The sequence below is a fragment of the Ambystoma mexicanum genome, chromosome 5q (genome assembly GCF_040938575.1).
Source record: "Ambystoma mexicanum isolate Mex_15411 chromosome 5q, UKY_AmexF1_1, whole genome shotgun sequence".
Lineage (NCBI taxonomy): Eukaryota > Metazoa > Chordata > Amphibia > Caudata > Ambystomatidae > Ambystoma > Ambystoma mexicanum.
Window position 1 is genome coordinate 1,079,180,880 of NC_090933.1, and position 24,114 is coordinate 1,079,204,993.

General features: G+C 43.9%; 1 protein-coding gene across 1 annotated transcript in view; it reads right to left on the bottom strand.

Annotated features, from left to right (window-relative positions):
* Positions 1-3,608: 3,608 nt before the first annotated feature.
* Positions 3,609-24,114, bottom strand: part of ANXA13 (annexin A13) — a 184,603-nt gene continuing 164,097 nt past the window's right edge. Inside the window, exon 11 of the mRNA XM_069621588.1 lies at positions 3,609-4,481. Coding sequence (XP_069477689.1) covers positions 4,362-4,481 — 120 coding nt within the window. The 3' untranslated portion in view covers positions 3,609-4,361. The remainder of the gene's footprint in view (positions 4,482-24,114) is intronic.

A 24,114-nucleotide genomic window follows, 5' to 3' on the forward strand; every position in this document is an offset into this window, starting at 1 on the left:
TCTGGGCAGAAGGGTGAGCAGATTTACAGACAGTATCCCCTGACGAGCCATGAGGAAGGAGTGCAGAGGAGCAGGCTGTAGAATATTCCTGCTCTCCTCCGCCACCGCCTACATCCACAGATGATGAGTCTGACAATAATGATGATGTCCAGGATAAACGTGATGTATGATTTTGGAAACAAGTGATACACTAAGATACATAGGAGGACAAGAAAGAGGACAATGTCACAATGGCAGAGATAGGAAGGAAGAACAAAACTGTTCCGTTGTTCTACAGGGTCTTTAAAAGACATCTTGTCAGATCTGGAAGTGCACAACATATCTTTAAAAGACATCCTGTCAGATCTGAACGTGCACAACATTAGTGTATAGCAGCCACATGGCTGATTCTGCCAGCTCCACCCGCACCTTTATGGCCAGTAGAGGCTAGGATGACATATCTAGTTTCTCCAGCTAGAAAGTCCAAAGTGTGTATAGTCTTCATAATACAGGACAAGGAACAACAGCATCTCACCGCCTGCATGCTGTGCAATAAAAGTGTGTGCTGGGAAAGTCTGGGACAAAGTTGGGTACCGCATATTTGTTGTGCCATGTGACACAACACTGTGTACAGCACTGGGATGTACCCAAAAGACCTCTGCTGCAGCCCTATCACAACCAGTAGCCAGTCACCCCAGAAAATGACTGACTGCTGTGGACGTCACTGACTACAATACCATTAGCATTTGTGCTATTACTGTTATGATCTAGAGTCATACTCCCACTCTTTTATAACCTCAGTAATACACAGAGAACCACCATCCAAAAGGTCACATAGTAGTATACATGGTAATTGTTTTCATTTCTCCTTGTAAAATGAGATCTGCAAAACTGAGCATGTCCCCCCAGTCCAGTCCATGCTAGTCATCGGAGCACAGCAAGTATGATGTACATTTCAAGAGCAATGATTGGCTGTGGTGCATTTAAATGCTCTATCGACTGTATTAACAACTGTATTAACTGCACGTGTCTGCTTTTGATAAATTACAAACAAGCAAACAGCTTTTGAAAACTCACCATCAGCCCCAGGCCATTAATGACAACAAAATGGCAAATTCACCAGGTAGGTTTGGAGTTGGGGCTTCTACTCTATTCTGACCAGGTAATATTGACATTTAATTCAGTGGTGTCATGATGAGTTTTGCATAGGTCTCCACCAAATACACATTATAATTGTTTCCATCCATGACAGTTATTGAATAATGTAAGGGGCTATTCCTAGCTAGCAGAGTTTTGCATGCTGTCGATGAAAAATGCAAATATGAACACTAAGAACAGGCGGAACATAATTCATTGGCTTCCTGTCTTCAGAAGATTTTATGGCAGTGTGCCAGCAACCTAGGTTTGCAGATGGCAACCATGTGGGCCAACATGTAGTGCATTACTTCCATTTTGGCCTGGACTAGCTCATTCTACTGCAATTAACTCCTTGCTGGCTTCATAGATTTTTGCACTCCCTATCCAAGCCTGCTGACAGTTGTACGATTAAGCCGCTTCTATATCTCATTGCGGCCCTCTCACATACCTTGAGAGACACTCCCTCAATTTGAGGACTCTCATTCCAGCTTGCAGGGCAGTTACACCACTGGCCTTTTAGCTACCCTCTTGCCCAATTCTAGCCAGTCACCTCCAGAGATTAGGGATTAGAGTTGTGCCAGAGCATCTGACCTTCATTGGCAACCACCACTGCCATGTGGTTCAGCTGACATGACTAAAACCCTTCAGACAGTAGAGGGAGTATGTGCCTAGATGATGTGTCATGTGTCCCCTCTATGCATGCTCAAATTGTGACACCGCCAAAAGGCTACCAACAATAAGAGTTGGCTTGTGGATGGCGCAAATGATGCAGTATGCAGGGGGGAAGAGGTGCTTTGGCGGGCTGAGAGTACAGGAAGACTCAGAAGTGTCAGCACAAAACAGGTATGTCCTCACTGCTCTCCCGCAGTCACTGGAAGCTGACCTGTGTGAAGGACTAGGAAGGCTATGCTTCTGTTCCATGTGATTGTGCATTTCTATGACCCCCAAGGAGAAAGCATTCTTTGGTGTACTGGTGTGCTGCCCAGCTTGCATATCACAGTGTATTTCACCCACTAAATGTCTTCCCCCTCCGACCTAGAGTGCTTCAACACCCATGATGACGTGTGCACTGTATAGGCCAGGGATGTCCAATGGACACTTGAAAAGAGACACCTGTGCCTGCCTTTCCCTCTCTGCAAGAGCAGGCGCAGATGCCACAACCTCTGACTCTTCCTGGGGCATCTGCTGAAGAACCAGCTCTGCCTCCTACACTTGCTCCTCCATCTGCACCTGCACCATTATACATACCCTCTCCTCGTCTGTGTCCTGGCAGCCCAACACCTCTGCGGCACCCAATGCCTGTGTTACTGGTATCTCCTCCCCAATGACAAAGTTGGTTGCATTTGTTATCCACCACTGCCCTCCCCCCTGTTGCTCTGCTACGACAGTGCCATTCTCCTGAATTAAGGAATATATTGCCTGTCAGTCCTCACCTGTCATATCAAATAGATCTGATATAAGGACTTCCGACAATTGCTGTGCCCCCTCCATCTCCCCCTCTGCCATGTCCTCTTGTGACAGGGTTCAGTTTGTTAGACCTACCTTAACCTACTGCTCCACCTCTATTGCAGCCATTGTGTCAGTGATTATTCCTTCCCTGGCCCTGCTTCCTCTCCTCTTCTTAATCCGTCTCACAATGGCTCCCATCCCAAGCCACACCTGCTCTGGCTGTGGGCATGTGACTCCTACAGGGCCAACAACCACAAGAGGCACACCGTTCCCCTCTGAGTCCTCCACCTGGCAATTAATATCCTCATCCCACAAGACGTCAACCTGCTCTTGCTCCTCCTGCGTCATCATTTAAATGTGCTTCTTCTTCTTAAGAGGACTAACACACTAGACAATAACAACAGGAAGGTGGCTCAAACAGCAAGAATGCTATGGTTTTGACGCACAAATTGGAAGGTTTTCAGGTTACACAAGTAAGTGGGAGTTTTTGTCGTTTTAAAGTTAAAGGCAAAATAAGGGAAACAAATGGAGAAAGTCACACAAGGCCTAGTAGGACACAGGCACAGCCAAATGAGCCAAATGGTATAAAGAATACAACAGGGCCTTTTAATTGAGCTTTTTTTATACACATTTATGGGGTGACGCAAAGCAGGAAAGGAATAGGGAAAGGGACAAGGGTTGAGGGAATTTAAGGGTAAAAAGGAAAGATGACAAAAGTGGCACACAAAAAGCTTTCAAACCAAATGCATTGTCAGGAAAGATCACCAGATTCTACCAGAACTCCCCTCAAATACAAGTTGTAGGTTTTCCCTGTAAACTCCCAGTCCTACAGCCAAGCAATACTCACAAACAGAAAGTGAAAGTGATTTGTTCCCTTTCAGAGTGCTCCTGAACACACAGAATCTAACCAGGGGCCTATTGGCTGCTAGTGAGTGGCAGAACCAATGGGAACCCCGAATATCATGGTATGTATTCTTTTTAAGATCTGGGCAAGGCGTGGGATGGCTGGCTCGGCTTCAGCCAAAACTAATCAAGCAAATCAGTGAGTCTCCAACTCATTTTTTATTAAGTTTTCTTCTTTCAGTGTTGATGTAAGGTACATATCACACTGTGCAGTCATTATACAAAAACATATGTATATTAAGAATAAAACACTTCCACTGCATCTTAAAGGTGGTAAAAAACAAGTAAAGCAAACATCTGAGTTGTCAGGTTCTACATTGATAACTTAATCTTCCCTTCATCCGCAATCTCCAAAAACTAAATTTCTTGGTTCTGAGTATTTATCATTTTTCCATATGACCGGCCAAAGTTCAAGTGAAAATTCAAGCAAGAATGTCAGTGGTTTATGCAAGAGTAAGAAAGAGTTTTTATTCTCAAGCAAATGTTATCAGGCCCACCCATCTTAAATTGATAAAGAAACGAGACAAATAAAAGGAAGAAAATGTAAAATGCCTTCACAGAAATTAAATATTTTACGCAACACGTTTTCTACAATTGACTGTACAAAACCTCCATTTCAGTGTTCAAACCACTGAGCGTAATGAGTGAATACCACTAGCTATGATAAACTCTTCCATCAAATATTCTTATATTTTTACGAATACATAATTCTTAAACTTTGCCAGTTTTCTGTTGGGATGATGCAAGACAAGTAGATAGATTTTGTAAAATGTTTAGAACTGGCCTTGTCTTAGGTTACATTTGATATATTTTCGAGGCAAATGAACTACTGCTTTTTCCTGGTTGGTCCTTATTTCAGGGTTTCCTGTGGACTAGCATCCGGAAGGGTCTGTTCAGTGAAGCAACGCCAGCAGCAACTTGCTGAAATCCCCGGATGTATCGGATTTGATGGTGTCACTCAAAGATTTGCTGTACATCTGCTGGTATTTCTCCTTTATTGTTTGAAGATCAATCTGTTGAGAAATTGAAAGGGTATTTAAAGGATATCTTTAAATGTTTAATGTCCGGGACATTTTCAAGTTCCAAACATTTAGCGCATCAAAGGATTTGTTATTAAGATTCAAAGAAAGTGATGGAATAAAATAACTACCAGGTCCATTTAGTCAACACATCCTGTACCTATTGCAGCACTGAGAGACCTTTGTCTTGGTTAGATAGCTGTACACCGGTGGTCCGTTTCTTTTACTGCCCATTGTGAATAGTTGGCTAGTTTAGATCCTGTTCCTTTGCTGTCCACCAATTACAAATACATCTCAGTTTCAGATGTCACATCTGAATTATTCTGTTTGCTCCTGTAATGCCAGGCAGAATATTAAAATACACTACTGGATTAGCAATAAAAAGAAGAGTCATGACATTGCTAGGGATTTCATGCATTCAGCAAGCCCATCTGGTACAGTTGCTGGCAATAGTTTTAGGCAACTTTGTTGAGTTCTTTATTTTGCTGCATTGCACAATTTTTTGTTTGGGATGCAAAGCTATAGCTTATTTTGCAATTGGTCTGCATTATGCTATATTGTCTATGCCCTCCCCTGCGTTGAAACATTACACCTGCTCAGGTTTGGTGTGCTACAACAGGTTATGTTATGCTACTCCATGTAATGTTTTTAAACTGTAAGACCATGGTGTGTAATGTTTTTCAGCTGGGATCTATGTGTTTTGCCCCCAAAGCTACATACATTTTAACTTTAAACTGCTTTCATTTTTATGTATTTTGTTCACCCCTTCTTTTTTAATTTTGGGAGATGATGTCAGTTTCAGTTCATACTAGCTGGTTAGGTCATGTTATGTCAGATTATATAGTATGTAATGTTTCATAATGCTGTTTTTCTTGAATGTCTAATATTCAAACACTTTGAAGAAGCCATAGAAAAACACAAGAACAGAGAGTAGACCTGGAAAAGTAATCTGATAACCCACACCCCTGTTTCGACCTAAGATTAACATGCTGCCCTCTATTACCTGGACAATGTAACTGCAGCCCAGGTCGAGAAAGCTATACACAGACTGTATTATGCAGATTTACTTCCTTATGTACCGCTATAACCAAGTCCATAAAGGTCCTATCAACCATCAGGATCCTCCGGGAAACCCGACCCACCTATTTAACTCTCAGAGCAGCCATGGCTGAAAGCCCACCCTCATTTAAAAGTGCCCATATTTTCTTACAGCTTATCCATCTACATAACCTGGTTGTTTCTGGACGGTTGAAGCATAGGGGAGTTAGTTGAAGGGCTCTGCACTCTCTGTTTTCTTGGGCATGATTTCAACATGTCCTCACGCAAAATGACACTCTAGCACTATGGAAGGCTTGAAAGTCTGACCGTTGCCGAGCCAAAACCGGGACCATGTCTACACACTCTGCACAAAATCAAAAGCCTAGGTTGCTCTGAGACTACTGTGGTGGTAACTTGGTGCAGTATAACACCTTTATTTTTTGCTTAGCATAAAGGGGACAAAGAAAGCAATTGTGCTTCTTTTTCAGGGCGTTCAAACATAGCAAATTCACATGGCTTTACTGTGGCATAAAGTGCTGTACAGGGCATGTTGTAGCTCCATTGTATGAGTCAAAGCGTAGTAACATATTATGAGAGAAGTGTGGCAGTCTGCCACTGCATACAGAAGAATGGACATCTTGCCCTTCTCTCGCTACTACCCTTCCCATACTCTTATCATCATATCCTCCATGGGAAGCTTAGGCTATAATTTCTCCCTTTGGAAGACTCAGCATTACTATACTCTGATAGCCTTCTTCCAATTGAAGCACCACCCCATCTCACTGTGAACTAAACTAAAGTATAGCCTGGCATAACCCACTACAATCACTACAAAGGGCATAGACCACTCCTCCTGTGCCATTTTCTCAGCACCAGTTTCGCTAGCTCTGCTGTAAGCAATGTTATAGCTTTGGACAGCTTTATCGAATTAAACACATTTAACTCGGTTTTTAGTACTGAAACTTGGTTCACTGAAAGCTCTACTTCTATTTTTCCTCTACTCGTGCCATCCAATTTTCATATTAAGTGGGTGAACCGTGATAGGCACATAGGAGGGGGAATCACGATTCTTTTAAGTTCTTTGAAAATCTTGCTGGCTTTTAACCAAGTTAGAGTAATAGAGCGGGATGAATTATCCCACATCTGCACATTTCACTTTAAGTTATCCTCCAACTGATCACTTCATATTGTGTTAAGATATCGCCCTCATGGCTCCACTGTCAATTTTCTCTATGAATTAGATGATTTCTTTGCCACTAAAACCCTTAATTGTTTTAGACTACTCGTTTTAGGAGATTTTAATATATGGTATGCAGTTCCTGATAATCCTCATACCATTAAGTGAACCAATTGGGCCTGATTCATGGAATTTATTTGCGGGTGAATCGTTACTTTGCGTATCATTCTGCATGCAAAATACCCATTGTCGGTTCATGGAATCGACTTTGCAGGCCTTTTCTGGGCACTGTGGGGACTTTGAGCTGGTTCGGCACGTCTCTGCTTGCAGTCGATCGACTTGCGATAAACTCTGTGCAAACATGGGAGGGGCCTAAGCAGAGAACTAACCAGGGGGCGGAACATGCAGATTGAGAAAGAACAAGGGAAATTGTGGGCGTGTAAAGGGACGGCCTGTACAAGAAAATCACACACCCAGGACCACGAGAAACCAAGCATATTCATGGATCTGACCGCGTAACATCATGTCTGGGAAATGAGCATGCAAAGCACCCGATCACACTGCCACGTGAAAGCAGGCACAAGTCCCCAATTGCATATGAACCACCACACAAAGGTAAATCCAATCGGGAATTTAGGGGTGCATGCAGGCAGTTGGGGTGTCGATCGTAGTCAGGGGTGCGCTTTTTCAGAGTAGTAGGGGTGCAGCCACGGTTTACGGGGGTTTGCACTATATTTACCGGGGAATGAGTACAGTTACAAAAAATGGTATGTAAATTGATGAGGTGCTGTATATAGTTATACAGGAACCCACGCAGTGTCGCCAGGATGCTGCCTTGGTTAGGAGGGATCCCATGCTGTAATGCCAGGGTGCATTACTTCACAGACGAGGAGTGCACAAAGGTTGGTATATGTGGCTGGATTTGCTATGCGTAGGGGCGTGTCGTGGGCATTCTGGTCGCTACTTGTGCATAGGGTTATTTTGTTGGAATAATTCCAAGAATACACAGAGTACGAAAAAATTATTATGTGTGCAGGGACTCGCAAAGTCATTTTCGGCATGCGACCATTGAGGGATCAGTGCACACTTGTTTCTGTGAATCCGCCCATAATTTGCTATCCTTGGTCTCTTCACCCTTTCACCACGAGGGACATTGTCTTGTCTTGATATTCTACAGAGGCCCAGCGATTATATATCTTGACAGAATACCTATTTCCTGGGCCGATCATTTCCCCAGAATTTTAAGGATCAAAAAAGACCATATTAGAAACCCTGGAGCTCCTACCTTTACTTTCCGTGCTTCACACAGCTCCTAGGACGTAAGTAGAATTACAGAGTAAGATCTCCCCTAAGCCCTGTTTGCTTTGGCACGAGCAAAGAATATTTTTTATCCAATATGAATGCACTGTGCAGTCTATGTAATCGCATTGCCCCTATTAAAAATAGACAATCTAAAGAAATTTGCAGCAACTGGTATTCCGCCTCTCTTTGAGTCCTTAAGCAGGAATATTGAAAAAGATACACAAAAAAAATTCGATCTTATCTGCTAAATCCAGCTGTCTTTGGAATCATATAAATACTACGATTAATAAACCCAAGGAATTTGACGTCATTAAAAAATGTAATTCGCAATGCGCATACTCAAATTTGCTGCCTACTTTAAAACTAGCAAATGTGTATAATGATTTATTTCTGAACAAAATCACCCTTTCCAGAGGCAATATTGCTAATTTATCTGCGACTCCCAAACCTCCCCTATCTGAAGATACTCCTGTGATAACCAACTCTATCTGTAATTTTGACTTCTCTCCAGTTTCGTCATAGGAAATACTTCCACTTTTACAGGCACACAAACCCACTAATTCTAATTACGATAACTTGCCGGCCAGCCAATCCTGTCGTCAGGCTAGTGTCTTAGGAGATTTCATTACCGGTTTTGTTAACTCCTCAAAGGACTTGAAAAGCTTGGCTTTGACACCCTTGTAGAAAAAAACATCCATGGATCGTAACATTCTGCAAAAGTGTCGGCCTATTGCTGGTGTTTTATGTCCAGCAAAGATTCTTGAAAAGGTAGTCACCTAACAGTTCCAAGAATTTGTGGAAAACAACCAGTTTTTAGATTCTTTTCAGTCTGGATTTTGGCCATGTCATGGAACAGAAACAGCACTCTTAACTGTTTGGGACGACATTCAGTAATGTCCGGAAGGTGGTGCTGTCTCCCTGTTGATCACGCTGGACCTCTCTGCATCATTTGATAAGGTTGACTTTGAAATTCTATTGTCTAGGCTGACTGAAGTCGCCAAGGTATCTCAGAAGTCCTTACGTTGTTTTAAATCGATTTTAACTGAAAGGACTCCACAGGTCAAGATTGGACCTAACTATTCTGATCCAATCCCAGTGACCTCTGTGGTCCCCCAAGCCTCCTCTTTGTACCCGCTTCTTTTTAAGATATTTATCCAGCTATTTGTATCTTTTAATGTATAATCTTCATGATCATTCCTTTGTAGATCGCACACAGATCTACATGCGTGTGAACAATTCTTCTGATTGTTCTGATTCCCTTCAGTGCTTTGTGGACTGCACTTCGGAAGTAAGGAGCTGGATGCCTCATGTTGTTTGACTTCCTAAATTTCTTTCCCAGAAGGCCAAAAATGTTGTATGTATTTAGAAACCCAACCTTGACTGTGGCCTCTAGGTGGGGAAAACAGTAAAGTTAATTCATTACCGCCTTTTACTACTACGACCAATCCTTCCCCTCATTCCAGCGGCAAACTGACCAGCTGTGGCCAGTTCGCTGATCATTTATGAACCTGGAAAAACAACTTTCAAGACTGCAAAAGGCACAAAACCCAGCTGTGAAACTATTGTTTCAAGTACCAACATTTGCTTCCATCTCACAATAGCGCAGGTCTTTCCATTGGCTACCGGTAGGACAGTAAATCATCTTTATGGTTTTCTTCCTTGTATTTAAATGCCTCAATGGACTTGTTTCTATTTATTTAACTACTAAAATCTTAACTTCCCAACCAGCCCAATCATGACGATCCTCAAATCAACATCTGTTATTGGTACTTGCCTCCCATTTCGTTCACAGAAGAGATGGCATTTCTCAGTCCTGGGCCCTCATCTATGGAACTCACTCCCAACTAATCACAGAATGATTGATTCTTACGTTATTTTACAAATATCTTGTAACCTATCTAGTTCAGTAATCTATGTTTCCCTTCCTTTGAAGTGCAATCATCTGCACCCAGATGCAGTCTAGTCTGCTCAGTTTCCCTTCTGGAGGGAGGATATGCACTTGATACATAAATAAACACAAACTCATCATTAATCTAAAAGCGAGAACTGGACTTGGGATCTTCCAACCAGTAGGAGAAAGCCAGGTTTAAGAAAGGGAAGGGGCATGGGTCCAAGGATAGTCTAAGGATTGTCCCTCGCAATTTGCAACCACAAGGTTCAGCAGGAGTGTCCATGGTGATTTTTCGAGACTCAGTTGATAACCCTGGGAGATAACATATCCAAGACAGCACTTCCTTTTGTTTATTGAGTTAGAGTTTTCTGCTCTTCCCTACTCATGACATAAGGTTGATGCACACAATGTCTTTCACGCCATTCACTTGGTGGGGGTATTTTCCTTGTCACCACCTTGCTTTCACACTTCACCACAATGCTTATCATTTCCTATTCACTTTGTTTCCTAAACCCTTGTTACTGGCTTTCATTCAGTTCATACTTTCATATAGTTCATTAGTGGCCTTTTGCTTGCTTTCTCTGTATTGTAAAATGCACCTTACTCTCATTTCTCTTGTACGATGCTTTCATGTATTTTGCATAACATTTCCTTAGTTCGGTATTCAATAATGCACAAAACACTTTGTAGCTTGTTTGGTATTCACAAAACATTCCATCGGTCTCCCGACCCTCTTATTATGATCTTTCATCTGATCAGCATTTCCTTGTGCCCAAGCCCAGCCCCTGGAGTGCCCCGCCCCAGAGTGACTATTCCCTTTTCACCACTCACCCATCTCCGGCAGCTCCCCAGGGTGCTTCTGACTTTCTCCACTGGGGTTTCTCACTCGCCGTACCCTTCTGCTGCTTCTTCAGTGTCCCCCAGCTCCAGCGGGGAGCATGCAGCACTGAGGCTCCAGACATCTTCTGAGCCCGCTCGGGCTGCCGTGTCTCTCGTGCTCTCCTGCAGTGCTGGCGAGCCTTCCACTGGTGCCTCACATGCCTTCCCTGTAGCGGGCTGCTGTGTCCTCTTCTCCCGGTCTTCTTCCTCCAGGTGGGTCTCCTGCCCCAGGCAGCTCACTCACCCTAGGGGGATCTCTCTCTGTGGTTTGCTGGCTTTTCCTTATATACAACTGTAGCCTTTCAAGTGGCTGCAGGTGTAAATCTTTTTCCTGACCTCAATTAGTGGAACATGCCTGACCATGGTTGTTGGTACAGTCCTCTTCTTCGTCTCAGAGTGGTGTGCACCAATACAAGTGTGCATTACTCCTAGTTGCCTCTACCTCGTCCCAGTCCCAAAGGCATATAAATGTGGAACAGTGTGTGTGTGTTTGTGTGTGTGTGTGAAAGACGGGCAGACTGAAAACAAACTTTAAAGGTATGGGGAGGGCAGGGTGCATTTTGACAAGGGAAAGGGGATACCGTGCCTCATCTGAAGACATCCTCTACCCACACCCCAAGGCCCCTCCACCGAGGTGATCCTCCCTTGCGTATCCACTCCCAGGGTCAGGATACAAAAGTGATGGCCTTTCCCAGGCCACCCGAGAGGAGACTCCAAGGGGAATAGATGGGAGGATGCACTCAGATTCCTCACAGCTCATAGAAGAAACATGGTGGAACATGGGTGAGGTGAGGGGGAGGTGATAGAAGGAAGTGTAAAAGAGAAAGGGAGGACCTTGAGGAGGTGAAGGAAAAGGTGATAGAGAGTGTGTAGAAGGAGTGGAATAGTGCTAAGGAGGAGGAGGGAGACTTTACATCAGTAGTGAGGCAGATCCGGGGGTACACCTGGGAGGGATAGTGGCATAAGATTGTGGCATGAGATCCAGGAGGTGCAAACACTTTGTACAAAGAAAGAGTTAGAGAGAGAGAGAGAGAGAGGGGGGGGGAGAAAGAGAGAAAGGGAGAGAGAGAAAGAGAGAGAAAGAGAGAGCGAGAGAGAGAGAGAGAGAGAGTGAAAGAGACAGAGAGAGAGAGAAAGAGACAGAGAGAGAGAGAAAATGAATCAGAGCCAGAACAGAGAGGGAGATAGTAAGATGTCTAGTGAGCCCTGTCAAGACCTTAGCATGGCATCCCATCTCCCTATGATTCTGGGTCTTGGTTGAAAAGTCTGCAAACAGGATCTAGTCTGGAGCTGAGATCCCAACACGAAGACAGAAGAAGGATGTGGCAACCACTTAAACCCAAGATTAAGAACATGGGAGAGACCCTGAGAAGAAGAAGGGAAGAAGGGTGTGGAAGCCCCTAAAACTTGAAATGATGAGCACGGGAAAGACCATGAGAGGAAAAGAGAAGAATGCTGCTGTTTTCCCTAATCCAAGGAGTATAAGCTTACTGGTAATTGTGTTAATGTACTGTGAGAGTCCCAGCCCCAGACCTAAATATAATAATAATAATAATAATAATAATAATAATAATAATAATAATAATAATAATAATAATAACTTTAGCCTTCTAGAGCCCCCGGGCCGGATAGATTAGCAAACATAGTGATCAAATCATACATAATCCTGAGAAGTGGGCAGTGATACTGCTAGAATTATATACATGGATATATCCCAACTAGTTGGCGCAAGGCCATATTCATACCAATCCATAAAAAAGGAAACAGAAGTTGCCCTAAGAACTATCGATTCTAGCTGCAAAATATTCTGCTCTCTATTGCTCCAAATTATTAATACATAGAGCCAGGAGAATAAATTGCTATCTCCTCTTCAAACAGGCTTTAGAGCAGGATTTAGTACTCTGGATAACATGGCAGCACTAAATTATATAGTTGCAGACACACAGAAAAATGAAGCAGCTAATTTATATGTATGGTTTATTGATTTTTCAAGCGCATTTGACTGTGTTATCAGAGACAGATTGTGGTGCAGGATAGCAAATTGGAAAATCTGCCCATTAATATTACACCTACTAAGAGAAATGTACAGGGAAACAACTGTCACTATTTGTTTGAACAAAGGGATTAATAGATCTATACCAATTATAAAAAATATGGGCCTTAAACAGGGCTGTGTAACCTCATCTGTCTTATATAACCTATATGTGGCAGACATGGGGGAGAGGTTTGAAAATATTAATAATCACCCACCCATGATCGGAGAGTACCTAATCAGCTGGATGTCAGATGCGGATGACACAGTTCTGATGGACAAAACTCTCAGTGGTCTACAGAGGTCTTTGGATGAGCTATAACGGTGTGCTATAGAGAATAACCTTAGTATCAATGTGGAGAAAACTAAAATTATGATCTTTGGGGTAAAGAGAAGAAAGAAAGAAAAAAGTAAGTTAAGATGGAAAATTGAGACCCAAGTGTTTCAGGTGGCGGAAATATACCCATACTTGGGTATGTCAATAATAATATCAATAATAATAAGAACAGTAATAATAATAATAGACTTACTGAGAACTGGGAGAAGCTTTTGTTTTAATACTCTTTACTTCCCCAAGAGACACATTCTTTTGTTAAGGAGTCCCAAAGCACTGCCCACATCTTGGGGAACAACCACCCAGACAACAACAGTTTAGTTCTGACCCAACCACATTGTTATTGCTGCTCCACTTTGTACAGAGTCCTAAGAAAAACGTGTGTTAAGCAGATCCATTTGTGTGGCCTTTCATCTATTGATTAGTGTCAACCAATGTCAATCACATGACAGTATCAAGGTCCCATGATTGAGTTGAGTCAAGATGAATGTGAGGTGCGAGATGAATGTGATTGGGGGGATGCTGTCCGCAATCTGGTGTGAGGGAAGCAGGCTGAAGGAGCCAGTGGAGCAAAGCTTCTGGTGTGATCATAGGTGGGAGTGATGGTAGAGGGTGGTGGTGAAGTAGAACAAGAAACAGCCAATTATCCTGGGGGCAGCGCATAGATGACTGGAGGCCAAGGCTAAAAGTGTTTACATTGACTCATTTTGGAGAAATAGGGTCATAACTGGTGAATGGACCTGGAATGTGTGAGGAAAACATCAAGACATATCACAAATATACGAATGCTATTTCTCTGTGGATGTCCTCTAATAGTCACAATCTAAATGGCCATGAAACTGACATCTTCCAATCTTCCGTGTTGGAGTGGCGGCTTGGCACTGGATGCCTTAGATATGGCCCAATACCACAGGCCCCTGTCCTTTTCTCTCCCCAGTGTTCAAATATCTCGGTTTTAAAATAGACCAGGAGTTACTCTTTGCTCCCCAGATCAAACAAGGTGCTCCCATTTGTTATTACCAGGTTCTAAACAAATGTTTCCATACCTAACCCAATCCTGTCCGACCACCTTGGTTACAGCTGCAGGTACATCATGCTTAGGCTATTGCATTGCTGTACACTCAGGCCTCCCATTTAATCATCTTCAACCGTTACAAATCATTCAATGTTCTGCGGAGAGTCGCATTTCATTGTCTAGTAAACAGGCCCATACCTCACCTATTCTGCATTGGTTGCCAATTAAACATCATGTTTCTTTGAAGGTTATTTGCTGCGTGCATCTTTGTTTCTACAGCAAAGCGCCTACCTTTTACTCTTCTCATTTTATCTCTCACTGACCTTTGAGAACCCTGCATGCAGTGGGTGCCTTACATTTTATAATACTACATTTAAATTGTTCCCATCTGAGTTGTGGTTCTTTCTCTACTGTTTCCGGCTCTTTATGGAATGTCCTTCCTCTCTCTTTCCGTTCCATTTCTAACCTGCTGTCATTCAATCAAGCTCTTAAGACCTGGCTCTTTTATCTTCCTTTGGAATCACTGCCTGATGATATCTTAGCTAATTGCCTGTGTTCTCTAGCTTTGAGGATTCCAATCGTGAGTGTATGTGCACTCTCTAAGTGTATCTTTAATTACATTACAAGACCGACAGAGTGTGTAAAATAGAGATACTGGGGGGACCGGAGGCAGCGAAAAGGCTTAAAGAGAGAGAGAGAAAGAGAGAGAGAGTAAAAGAGAGGGAGACCCTGAGAGCAAGAGGTGGCAGAGTAACAGCCTGTGAGTCAAGGAGGCATCAGTGACTGGACAAAGGAACAAAAGAACAGGAGTCAGATGAACTACTAGAATACAAGAGAGGGAGCATATTAATGAGGCGCTACATGAGTACAATAAAAAAATAGTCCATAGTCGACTCTCTGAGAGAACGAACACAGCATAAATGGCCTGTTCTATGGGAAGGTACCCACTTTAGAGTCTGCAGCCACACTTTAGCTCACTGTACCTTTCACAGATGGGAAATACTCATTTGCATATCAGTCTTTGTCCCGCCCACATGGGCAGTCCAGTACCGAAATGCTACGGCAATTCCCCTCTGAACAAGAGTACCAACAGCAACCCCATACACGTGTTTCAGACTTGTTGGGCCTCATCAGTGAGGTGGAGCTGTGCCTCCCTGAGCACAGTGAGCAAGGGGTCCACGTCTGGATGACCCTAGGAAACTTCGGGTGACTAAACCTAAGTCCCTTAAAAAACCTAAAAATAGTCCATAGGCGCCCCTCTGCGAGAATGAACACAGCTACATGAGTACATGTAGAAATTCACAGAGACTCAGAGTTGGGCTGTAGAAATGGCATTGAGTCGCTGAGCATGGGGTAAAGCCTATATTACCTAATATATCTATATTATGTTGCCAGGTGTGTCCAATATTAGAAGGATGCTTTATGTATATGGAAACCAGGGAGTGATTGTGCCCATAGCCACAGCCACCCCTAAGGCATGACTTCTAGAGTGCACAGGGCATGTACTCACCAGCCTCGCCAGGTTCCCTGCCCAATCCATTCCCATTGCTCTGCAGTACTTGCCGACCTGCTGCATGCCTTAGCCTTTAGTCACATCATTCTTTCCTGCTCCGGCTGCCGATTGGACCATACATCTGCCAGGCTCTTGCACAAGCTGTGTCGTGTGTAGCGAAGGGTTATGCATGTTGCATCAACAAAATAGCCACAACATTCATCTTTCTGAGGACAGCAAGTGGGTAAGCTCATGAAAGCGAAACAAAAAGCTTTTCCACCATCAAAGAACACTGCAATTGCTTGAGTCTGAGGGTATACCTTTGTGAGTATAAGGAAGAGACTGTGAAGATTAAGGGCCTTGGACATATTTGGTATAAAACCAGAATGGTCAGGGTGCACCATAAACGCCACCTTTTGGAGAAGCCTACCCATCGGATTCCTGGTGGGAATTGCAACATCGCTTTTAGGTCATGAAAGAGGCAGGTATGACTGACATATTAGAGGATACTGCAGTGAACCAAGACGGACTCCGGCTACAATGGGTCATGGTGAAAATGAATTTATTCAAATAAAAGGGAAAAAATCCTAACTGGCTCTATCACTAAGAGGTAAATTCCCTGTCCTCTAAAACAAAATCTGGGTGCTCGTCATAGTCCAAAATAAAGAGTCCTGAGTCCAAATCCCTAATTAATTACTGTCCCTACCACTTTAGAAAACCTAACTAAAAAGCAAAGGAAGCTTGCACTACAGCCTTGGAATAGGCTTCTGCCTGGCCTGGCTCTTACAGGACTTATTATCAGTCTCAAAGTTATGTGTAAATGTCTCTGAACAGTGCACATTCCTCATGTGTAGTTCGTCAGTTAAAATTATAACTATCTTCTAAAAAGTTCTCTCTTCCGCCTCTCTGAGAAAAGACACATTTTACTTCCTTTAAGTTATGCCACTGTTTGCCACTGGTTAAACCCCTCTGGGACGACTTCAGCTTTTACCAGTAGTAACTAACATCCCTCCTGGATTACTTGGAATATACCTTTCTGTGTCCCACCTTGTGGCACTGGGATTCCCCAAAGTCCTGTGGCTCTTTGGTAGGATTATTAGTTTTCAGTCCAATTACTTTCACACATTTGTTGGCTTCCACAGCGTTGATAAGAATAACACATATTTCTTTCACTCCCTGGTTCACGGACATGTGTTCATATAATTCTCTCACCTTCGGATACTTCATAGACAGTGTTCATATTTCGTTTACTCTCTTTTGCTTGGGTCGAATGCCTGTTCCACTCTGTCAGGCTCTCACATTCCCAGTGACTTCTCCAACCTTGATATGCAATATTCGCAATCCTCTCGGTCCATATTACCCTTGTCTTGTGCCTGTTCCGGTTGCTCAGTTTCTCGTACCGTGAATGGCTTTGCCAGTGTTTGACCCCACCGTTTACAGCCCTCACTGGTGTCCTCACAATGGGAGCATTTGCTTCCCTCATTGTGATTGTCTCGTTAGTATCGGCATTCACTGTGTGGAGTTCGGGTACTCTGGCTCCCTGCTTTCTTCTGGTCTTGGTGCTGGTTGCTGGGCACCTGGCCCATCACTGCACTCGAGTGTTTGTGCCACCAGAAAAGACGGATTGCTTCCTATCTAGGCTCCTTTCCTGACCAGAGCCTCCAGCTCGGTCATTGTACCTGCTTCATAGCATTCAGCTAGCCTGTTTCACTCCTGCTACTCCACTGCTGGCTCTGCAACTGCATATAGTTACACCCCATCAGGATGTTTTTCCAGAGGCTCTCCTCTGTGTACCGTGGATTTTCCTCTCTCTGTAGGAGTCACACACGCCATCTTCTCCTACTGAGTTCTCTCCCCATTCACAATTCTTATTGGGTGTATGCATGTGATGAAAGTAATGTGTGCTTCTTCCTATACAGTGATATTCAGATGAAAGCCAGCCTTACCTGAAGCCAATAGGGTGGAGGAGGATTGCAGGTATGTGTAGTTAAAATCTGAGAACCAACAGTTCTTCCAAGGGGAGTGACTCCCAATGAGGTACCACTTGCCCAGACCCCTAGGGAGGGTTGTGCAAAGTGCGCTCCCCTCCCAAGCCTCACAGGGGGTGACTCCCCTTAGGGGACAAGGGTCAAATTGTCCAGATTTGTCACAATACTTCGAGGGTTTTAATAGCTGCGTGATCTGCGCATCACAAATGAGTGGGAGCAGTCGGGCCTCCATCGCATCCTCCCAGCCCACATGAGATGGGTTCAAGTGGTGATCTATATTCCTTGTAGAGTTTGGCTGTTAAATAATCTGCTCCAGGATCCTTGAAGGATGGCAGGGCATCATGATATGGAGTATCTCCTGAACTGAGATAGGTTCATTGAGGTTGTCCATGACAGATGTATCCAGCTGCTTCAGGGGCTGCAGCTTGGTATGCAGGTAAATTCTCCCGCAACCTAGAGACCATCTCAGAGTAAATCACAGCATATTAATCTGTCAAAAGAGAGTTGACCTCTCTTGGGTCCACGTGGATAACCCCATTATTATACGCAATCACTGATAACGCTGTGACTCCTCTGCCATTGTATATTAAGCGAACACTAAAAGGTAGTGCTGCTACTCGTGAACTCGACCCAATTGCTTCCTTAAAGGGAGAATAGCCTTTTAATTGTATTGGGGAGCCTTTCTACTTAAACTCAAGGAATCAATCCCAAAGTTGATTCCCCAAGAAATTGTCAAGGAAGAAAAACCACACATACTCAGTGGGAACTGTTGCATGGAATATGCTTAACTGTATTTGGACAAAAAACTAACATTTCCTTATATACACTTACATGTGAAACATATTAATAGACTGTAAAGAAAAGATATATGTTAGTGTCATAGACCAAGGGGCAACATTAACCATATCCTGGTCTGCAGAGTAATACAATCAACAGAAAAAGACAAGATCACAACATAGACTGAACATGCAGCATATACGGTGGGTGCTATTAGTTTTGCACCTGCAGTTGTTGTATTTGATGTCCACATTTCTGGTACAAAAAATGATTATAACATGAATTATTCAAGTGCCCAGACAATTATGCTGGTCATCCATCTATCTAATCAATTGACATAGAAAAGTGTGAATAAGTCTAATAATTGTATATTAAGCGCACAAGAGTTCTGCCTGGCCTCTCGTTCTCCACATATTTCCTGGCCACTGTAGGTTGGGATAAGAATTTAATTCTGTTGCCAGCAGTTGAACACAAAACCTCAAGTTTCAATCTAAGGGCCTGGAGAAGTGCCCCATCACAGGACAACAATGATTTATTTCTAAGTAACAAAGGGAGTCCTCAACGTTAGCAAGCTCACATCTAATAGTCCTGAGAATGCCACCCTGAGCACCAATTAATATTCCCCTAAAAAAACATTGAAGGATTCCCATTCTGCCGATGCATGATAAGTAAGAGAAGATTTGAGATTTAACCTCATGGGCAAAGGCGACATCTGTAAAATGCAAGATCTTAAACCACCACACAGACCGCTCTAGGTAACATCTGGATAGGGCCAACTGAAGAAGAAAAGCAGAATGGTCGAAATAGGTGTGTCTTAGCATTGTGCATTTAGACATACAAGGAAGACTAGCTGAGAAGGAACAGAGTGCCTCTGACTTACAAATGCAAATAACGCAGCTAGGGATAAAAGTAATGCTTGCAACGACCAGGTTGGGGTATTCTCCACACATTTAGATGTTTCACGTGCAGCAAGGATGGAATGATCTCCCATGCAGCGCACATCAGTGCTCGGGGAGTAATGAAGGATCTATCCAGGTTGGCATTCCCAGCCCAGATAAGGAAGATAGATAACTGTGGACTTATGACATTTATTCTCAAACTGTATAAAGAAGCCTGGATTAGGAATATCAGTGCATATATACATTCAGCATGGTGATGCATGTTCCCCTGATAGAGCCAACATAATGACTCAACTCCCTTTAGTATCTATGTCGACCACTGAGGGAGCAAATGCCAAAGGTACATGAACTAACATAGCAACATCCCTCTAGCAAGAATAGCTGGTGTAAAACCGGGACAGACCTCAGGACTTACTGAAGGAACCATGACCAGGTTCTCACAAGATGCACCCGCATTCTGTCCATACAGGCTGTAATCTTCTAAACCTTGATGTAATCATTCTGCCACAACTTTTCAAATAAGAGAGGTCAGGATATCAGAGTTATTGGGCCTCTGCCAAGAACCAGTGGTCAACACAGTGCATCAAAAACATATAAAGGCAGCGACCCATAATTGAAAGGTGTTCCTGCACGTAAACAATGTGACTATTTTCAGTTTTCCAAGTCCAGAGAACCTAACCAAACCTCAGACCACACTGCATCCAGCACTGCCATACCCAGCATGCAATCTGTCAATCACCCCACAGCAAAACATACCAATTCAAAGGTGCATTTCAAATGATATCAGCTATTGCCAGGGACCACTACTGATGCCACTCCAGAAGGCCGAACATTCTGGCAAGACTGTCCAGAAGAGCTTCAAATAATTGGAACGGCGTATTTACTGTGCAGTTACGACGCTAAAGCAGAACAACATAGCGCGGGATTAAATGGTAAGCCAGTGAAGGAACCAAAATGGATGACCATATGCAAGGAACCCAACCATTGTAACAAGTCAATATGGCTGTGCATAAAGAAATGCATCGCACCTCTGGGTTCATCCATGAAAAAGTAAATATAACACATACACAACACTAATATTCCAATGCGTACGCAGTTACGTTGCAAGAACCACACATGACATGACACGATAGGTTATTTATAACGCGTTTAATACCCAGAGGTTTCTAAGCGCGGACCCGGGGATTGAACCTGTGTTGCTCCATGTCGTCTTGCTTCCAGGGCGAGCACAATGCCCCTGAGCTATCCTCTGCACACAGATCAATCTGTCCTGCAGCTGCAACCTCTGCCCAGCCAGCACATGACCCAAATAGGAGAAGAATGAGAACAGCTGGCTGAGGACTCTGAAGTACAGGACTGAACGGGATATGTGGGTGTTTAATAACTCACAGGGATAGACCAATTGGGTGCCCACAACTAATTAAGGGCATGAGCAGCCTACAATGCCTTGCCTACAATGATAGTACACCGAAAAACAGCAATAAACTAACAGTATTAACATGTTCATTATTAAAGTCTTGGCAAGGGGGTTATATGGGCATAGTGGGGGATTTTCAGTGAAAGATACAGCGCTAGAGCTCTCAGCAAAGCCAGTCACTGGAGGATGACTAGGCTCCTCAGGCCACCCACCGCATCTCAGGAGGGGAGACCAAGCCAGATGGCAGTCTATCAAGAGAACCAGGGAGTCTTCACAGTTCAGAAAAAAGAGGATCATAGCTTTAGGTCTGACACAAGGTTTTGTGGAAATAGCTGGCATACTTGATGCCATACTCATTCATTTTAAGGTTGTGTCGTGCTGCTTAAAGCAGAGGATGCGAAACGAGGAAAGGTAGACAGTCTAGAATTCTCATTGTGTAAGTGTGGCAGCTTCCTAGCTCGGAGATCAAAATCATGTTCGTGGTAGTTGAGGAGTCACGCACTGATTGGGCGTGTTGGCTTGCCTAGGCTTCAGAGGGGGCACTGGGGATTTGTGTGCCCCCTCTACAATGAACTGTAAGGAAAACAGTAGATTCTCTAGACTCTTCTTTAGGGGCTTTGATGACTACCTCCATGACAGATGTTGAGGTGGATTCATGCAGTCGCAGAATGTGAAGTTACTACGGTGCGATTGGGCCTCTAAATCTTTATTTTTCATCTGGATCCCCTAAACACTTGTTTCAGCTCAACAAGTCAGGTCTGCATCAGAGACGCTACATGCTTCAAGGCACTCAAACCATTTCAACCTGAAGAACACTGTACAATCCATATTGATCCTAGCTTGCAGTGTCTCAGATTTAAAGGCTAGTTTGTCCGTTTTTAGGCATGTGGAATCTAACCCTACTTTCATCTGGCCCAAGATAACGGCAGTGTCCATCGTGGGAGAAGAGCCAGTGGCCCCCGAGGAAGGCGAAGCCGCATCGGCCAGCAGGAAGATCGGAGCGTCAGAGGTCATCTCCTTATCAAATTCCAGCTGAGTCTTCCTCTTACCCCCATTTGCCATAGAATGATGGTGTCATGCTAAATGTGGTACAAAGAGGTCACGCAGTGAAGCAGCAAATGCAGTGGTAGGTAACAGTCTACAGAGTAACTATTGATCAAAGATCAAAGATGACAGTTTGAGGGAAGTAAACATGCAGAGAGTCTCTGCTGGAGAGGAGATCATCAAGGTATGTGAAGGAGTGTGTGTGTGTCTCCAGGAATTGGGAGAGCACCTTTGGAGATGACCCCAGCATGATCGTGAAGGGCAGGGAAAATCACTCGCTCGAGAGAATCCATGCAAGACAATCGTGCAGGAGAACCTGCCTTGAGCTAAGAATATGAGCAGTCAGCTGCAAACTCTGGGCATGTGAAAGTCCTCAGGGAAGCCGATGAACATGCAGAAAATAGAAAAATGAGGCACCTCAAGGGAATATCGGGGAGCAATGCCCTTCAGTGTTTCATAACCCTCAAAAACGTAATTGGTTGTCCATCAAATTCAACACATTTTACCTAAAACAAGCACCTCATGAAATGGTCAAAGCACAGTCACTGGGACATGAACAGAGAATTGGGTGCTGCCAGCTATCTTGTCCGGGAAGGACACAGTTCAGTGTATGTGACAAAGAGCCCTGACGTACACACACAAAGAGACTAAGGGGGATGCGCGCACTTGCGCATGGGCAAAGAGTTTTACTGCGCTCGGCAGTTCACCAGTGCGAAGATTAGAGGAAGGAAGGAAGTGAACCTGTCTCTGTTTGAGGAAAGCAGCATTCACTACCACTTTGCAGCAATACCCCTCACAATGGCTCCACGAGGGGGGGCGAGGAGGCAATAAGATTGATCAGCTTCATGAGACTCACTGCTCCTGCACCACCTACACCGGGAGGCACTCGGAATGAGTAGGAGGCTGAATCTATTTGCTTGCCCTAAGTTCCTCTGGGATCATGAGGCAAATGCGGGAGTCAGTCAAGTAACGGTGGTGCATGGAGACAAGCATAGGTTCAAGGAACGGATGCTGTAGGTTTCCGAGGCAACAGGGCACCAGTACTGATGGAGGAGAAAGTCTGTGTACTACGCTGCACAGCAGCCACAGTCACAGATTGGGACACCAATAAAAGCGTGGGGAACTAGTACATCCATGCAGCACCAGGCTCACCAGCTGTAATATAGCACCTGGTGCTCTGGAGCAAATGTGGACCTCCCAAATAAATCTCAGAATTTCCGCCAGAGAGCCAAGGGAAACCCCAAAGCCAGAACACTGGTAACAGGAACAGTTGTATAACAAAGCACCGGCACAGCAGCTCCAGGTAATGGCAATGCTCTTGTAATATGGAACAAAGACGGTGGAGCCCTGTTACTGCACAGCCACCACACATTTTTCCATACTAATTTGAAAGATTTCAGGACTCCATCTGCTTTTTTAAAGGTGTTCTTTAACTCCTAGTTTAGACCACTGTGATTGGTGGTTAGCATGTTATGCTCTCCGCTTGCCTGACTGTGTAATCCAGGCCCCCTTTCTCTCTGCCAATTCATATTTCCTGTTAGGATATGGATGCCCCTGCATCACCTTTTAATTTTTAGTCTGACAGACTAAAACAGATAAAACAGATAGAAACAGGATGTCCACTGGAGCTGGAGGAAGAGCTAAGAATGCCCCAGGTACATAGATGTTGCCTTGTAAGAGTTTCATGGTGATTGGGATCAAAACTGAACTGGGAAAAGAACCACACTGGAGCAGATGAGTTGTGAATCCGGAGCAGATGAGTTGTGAATCCTTCCATCCTTTTACTGTCTTTTAGTGTCTTTTACTGTATGCTTGTTTACTACATCATAGCCATGTCATGAGAAGAGTGTGCACAATTCACACTGGATCTATAGAAAGCAACATGCTCAATGACTACCCCAGATCGACCATAAAATACCCGTATCAGCATGCTGAAGTTGGCAGTCATCTTGAGGATGAAAAAGCTCAGAACTTGTTAATGCACAAACCTCTTTCTGTGGCCACAACCTGACATGACCGGGTCCAAACCTAGCATGATGTCACAAATGCCATTCAACACTACCAAAGAAGCAATGCCGGAGCTCCAAGCTGTGATGCAGATCCTTCCTCATGCATCGGGCACCATGCTGATCCCAATTAGTTTAAACACTATGCTGACCCTGATATTCAACCCCACCATGCTGGACCAGACAACTCTGGCCGCCACACAATTAACCGGTGCACAGGCAAGACTCTTCTCCACAGGTAATTTGGGGTAATCTCTGCATGTTCGTGCATACCTCCAGACTTCTTCACCTCATTCTCTTGATCTGTGTCTTGCCATCCACTCCTTTCCTCAGTGC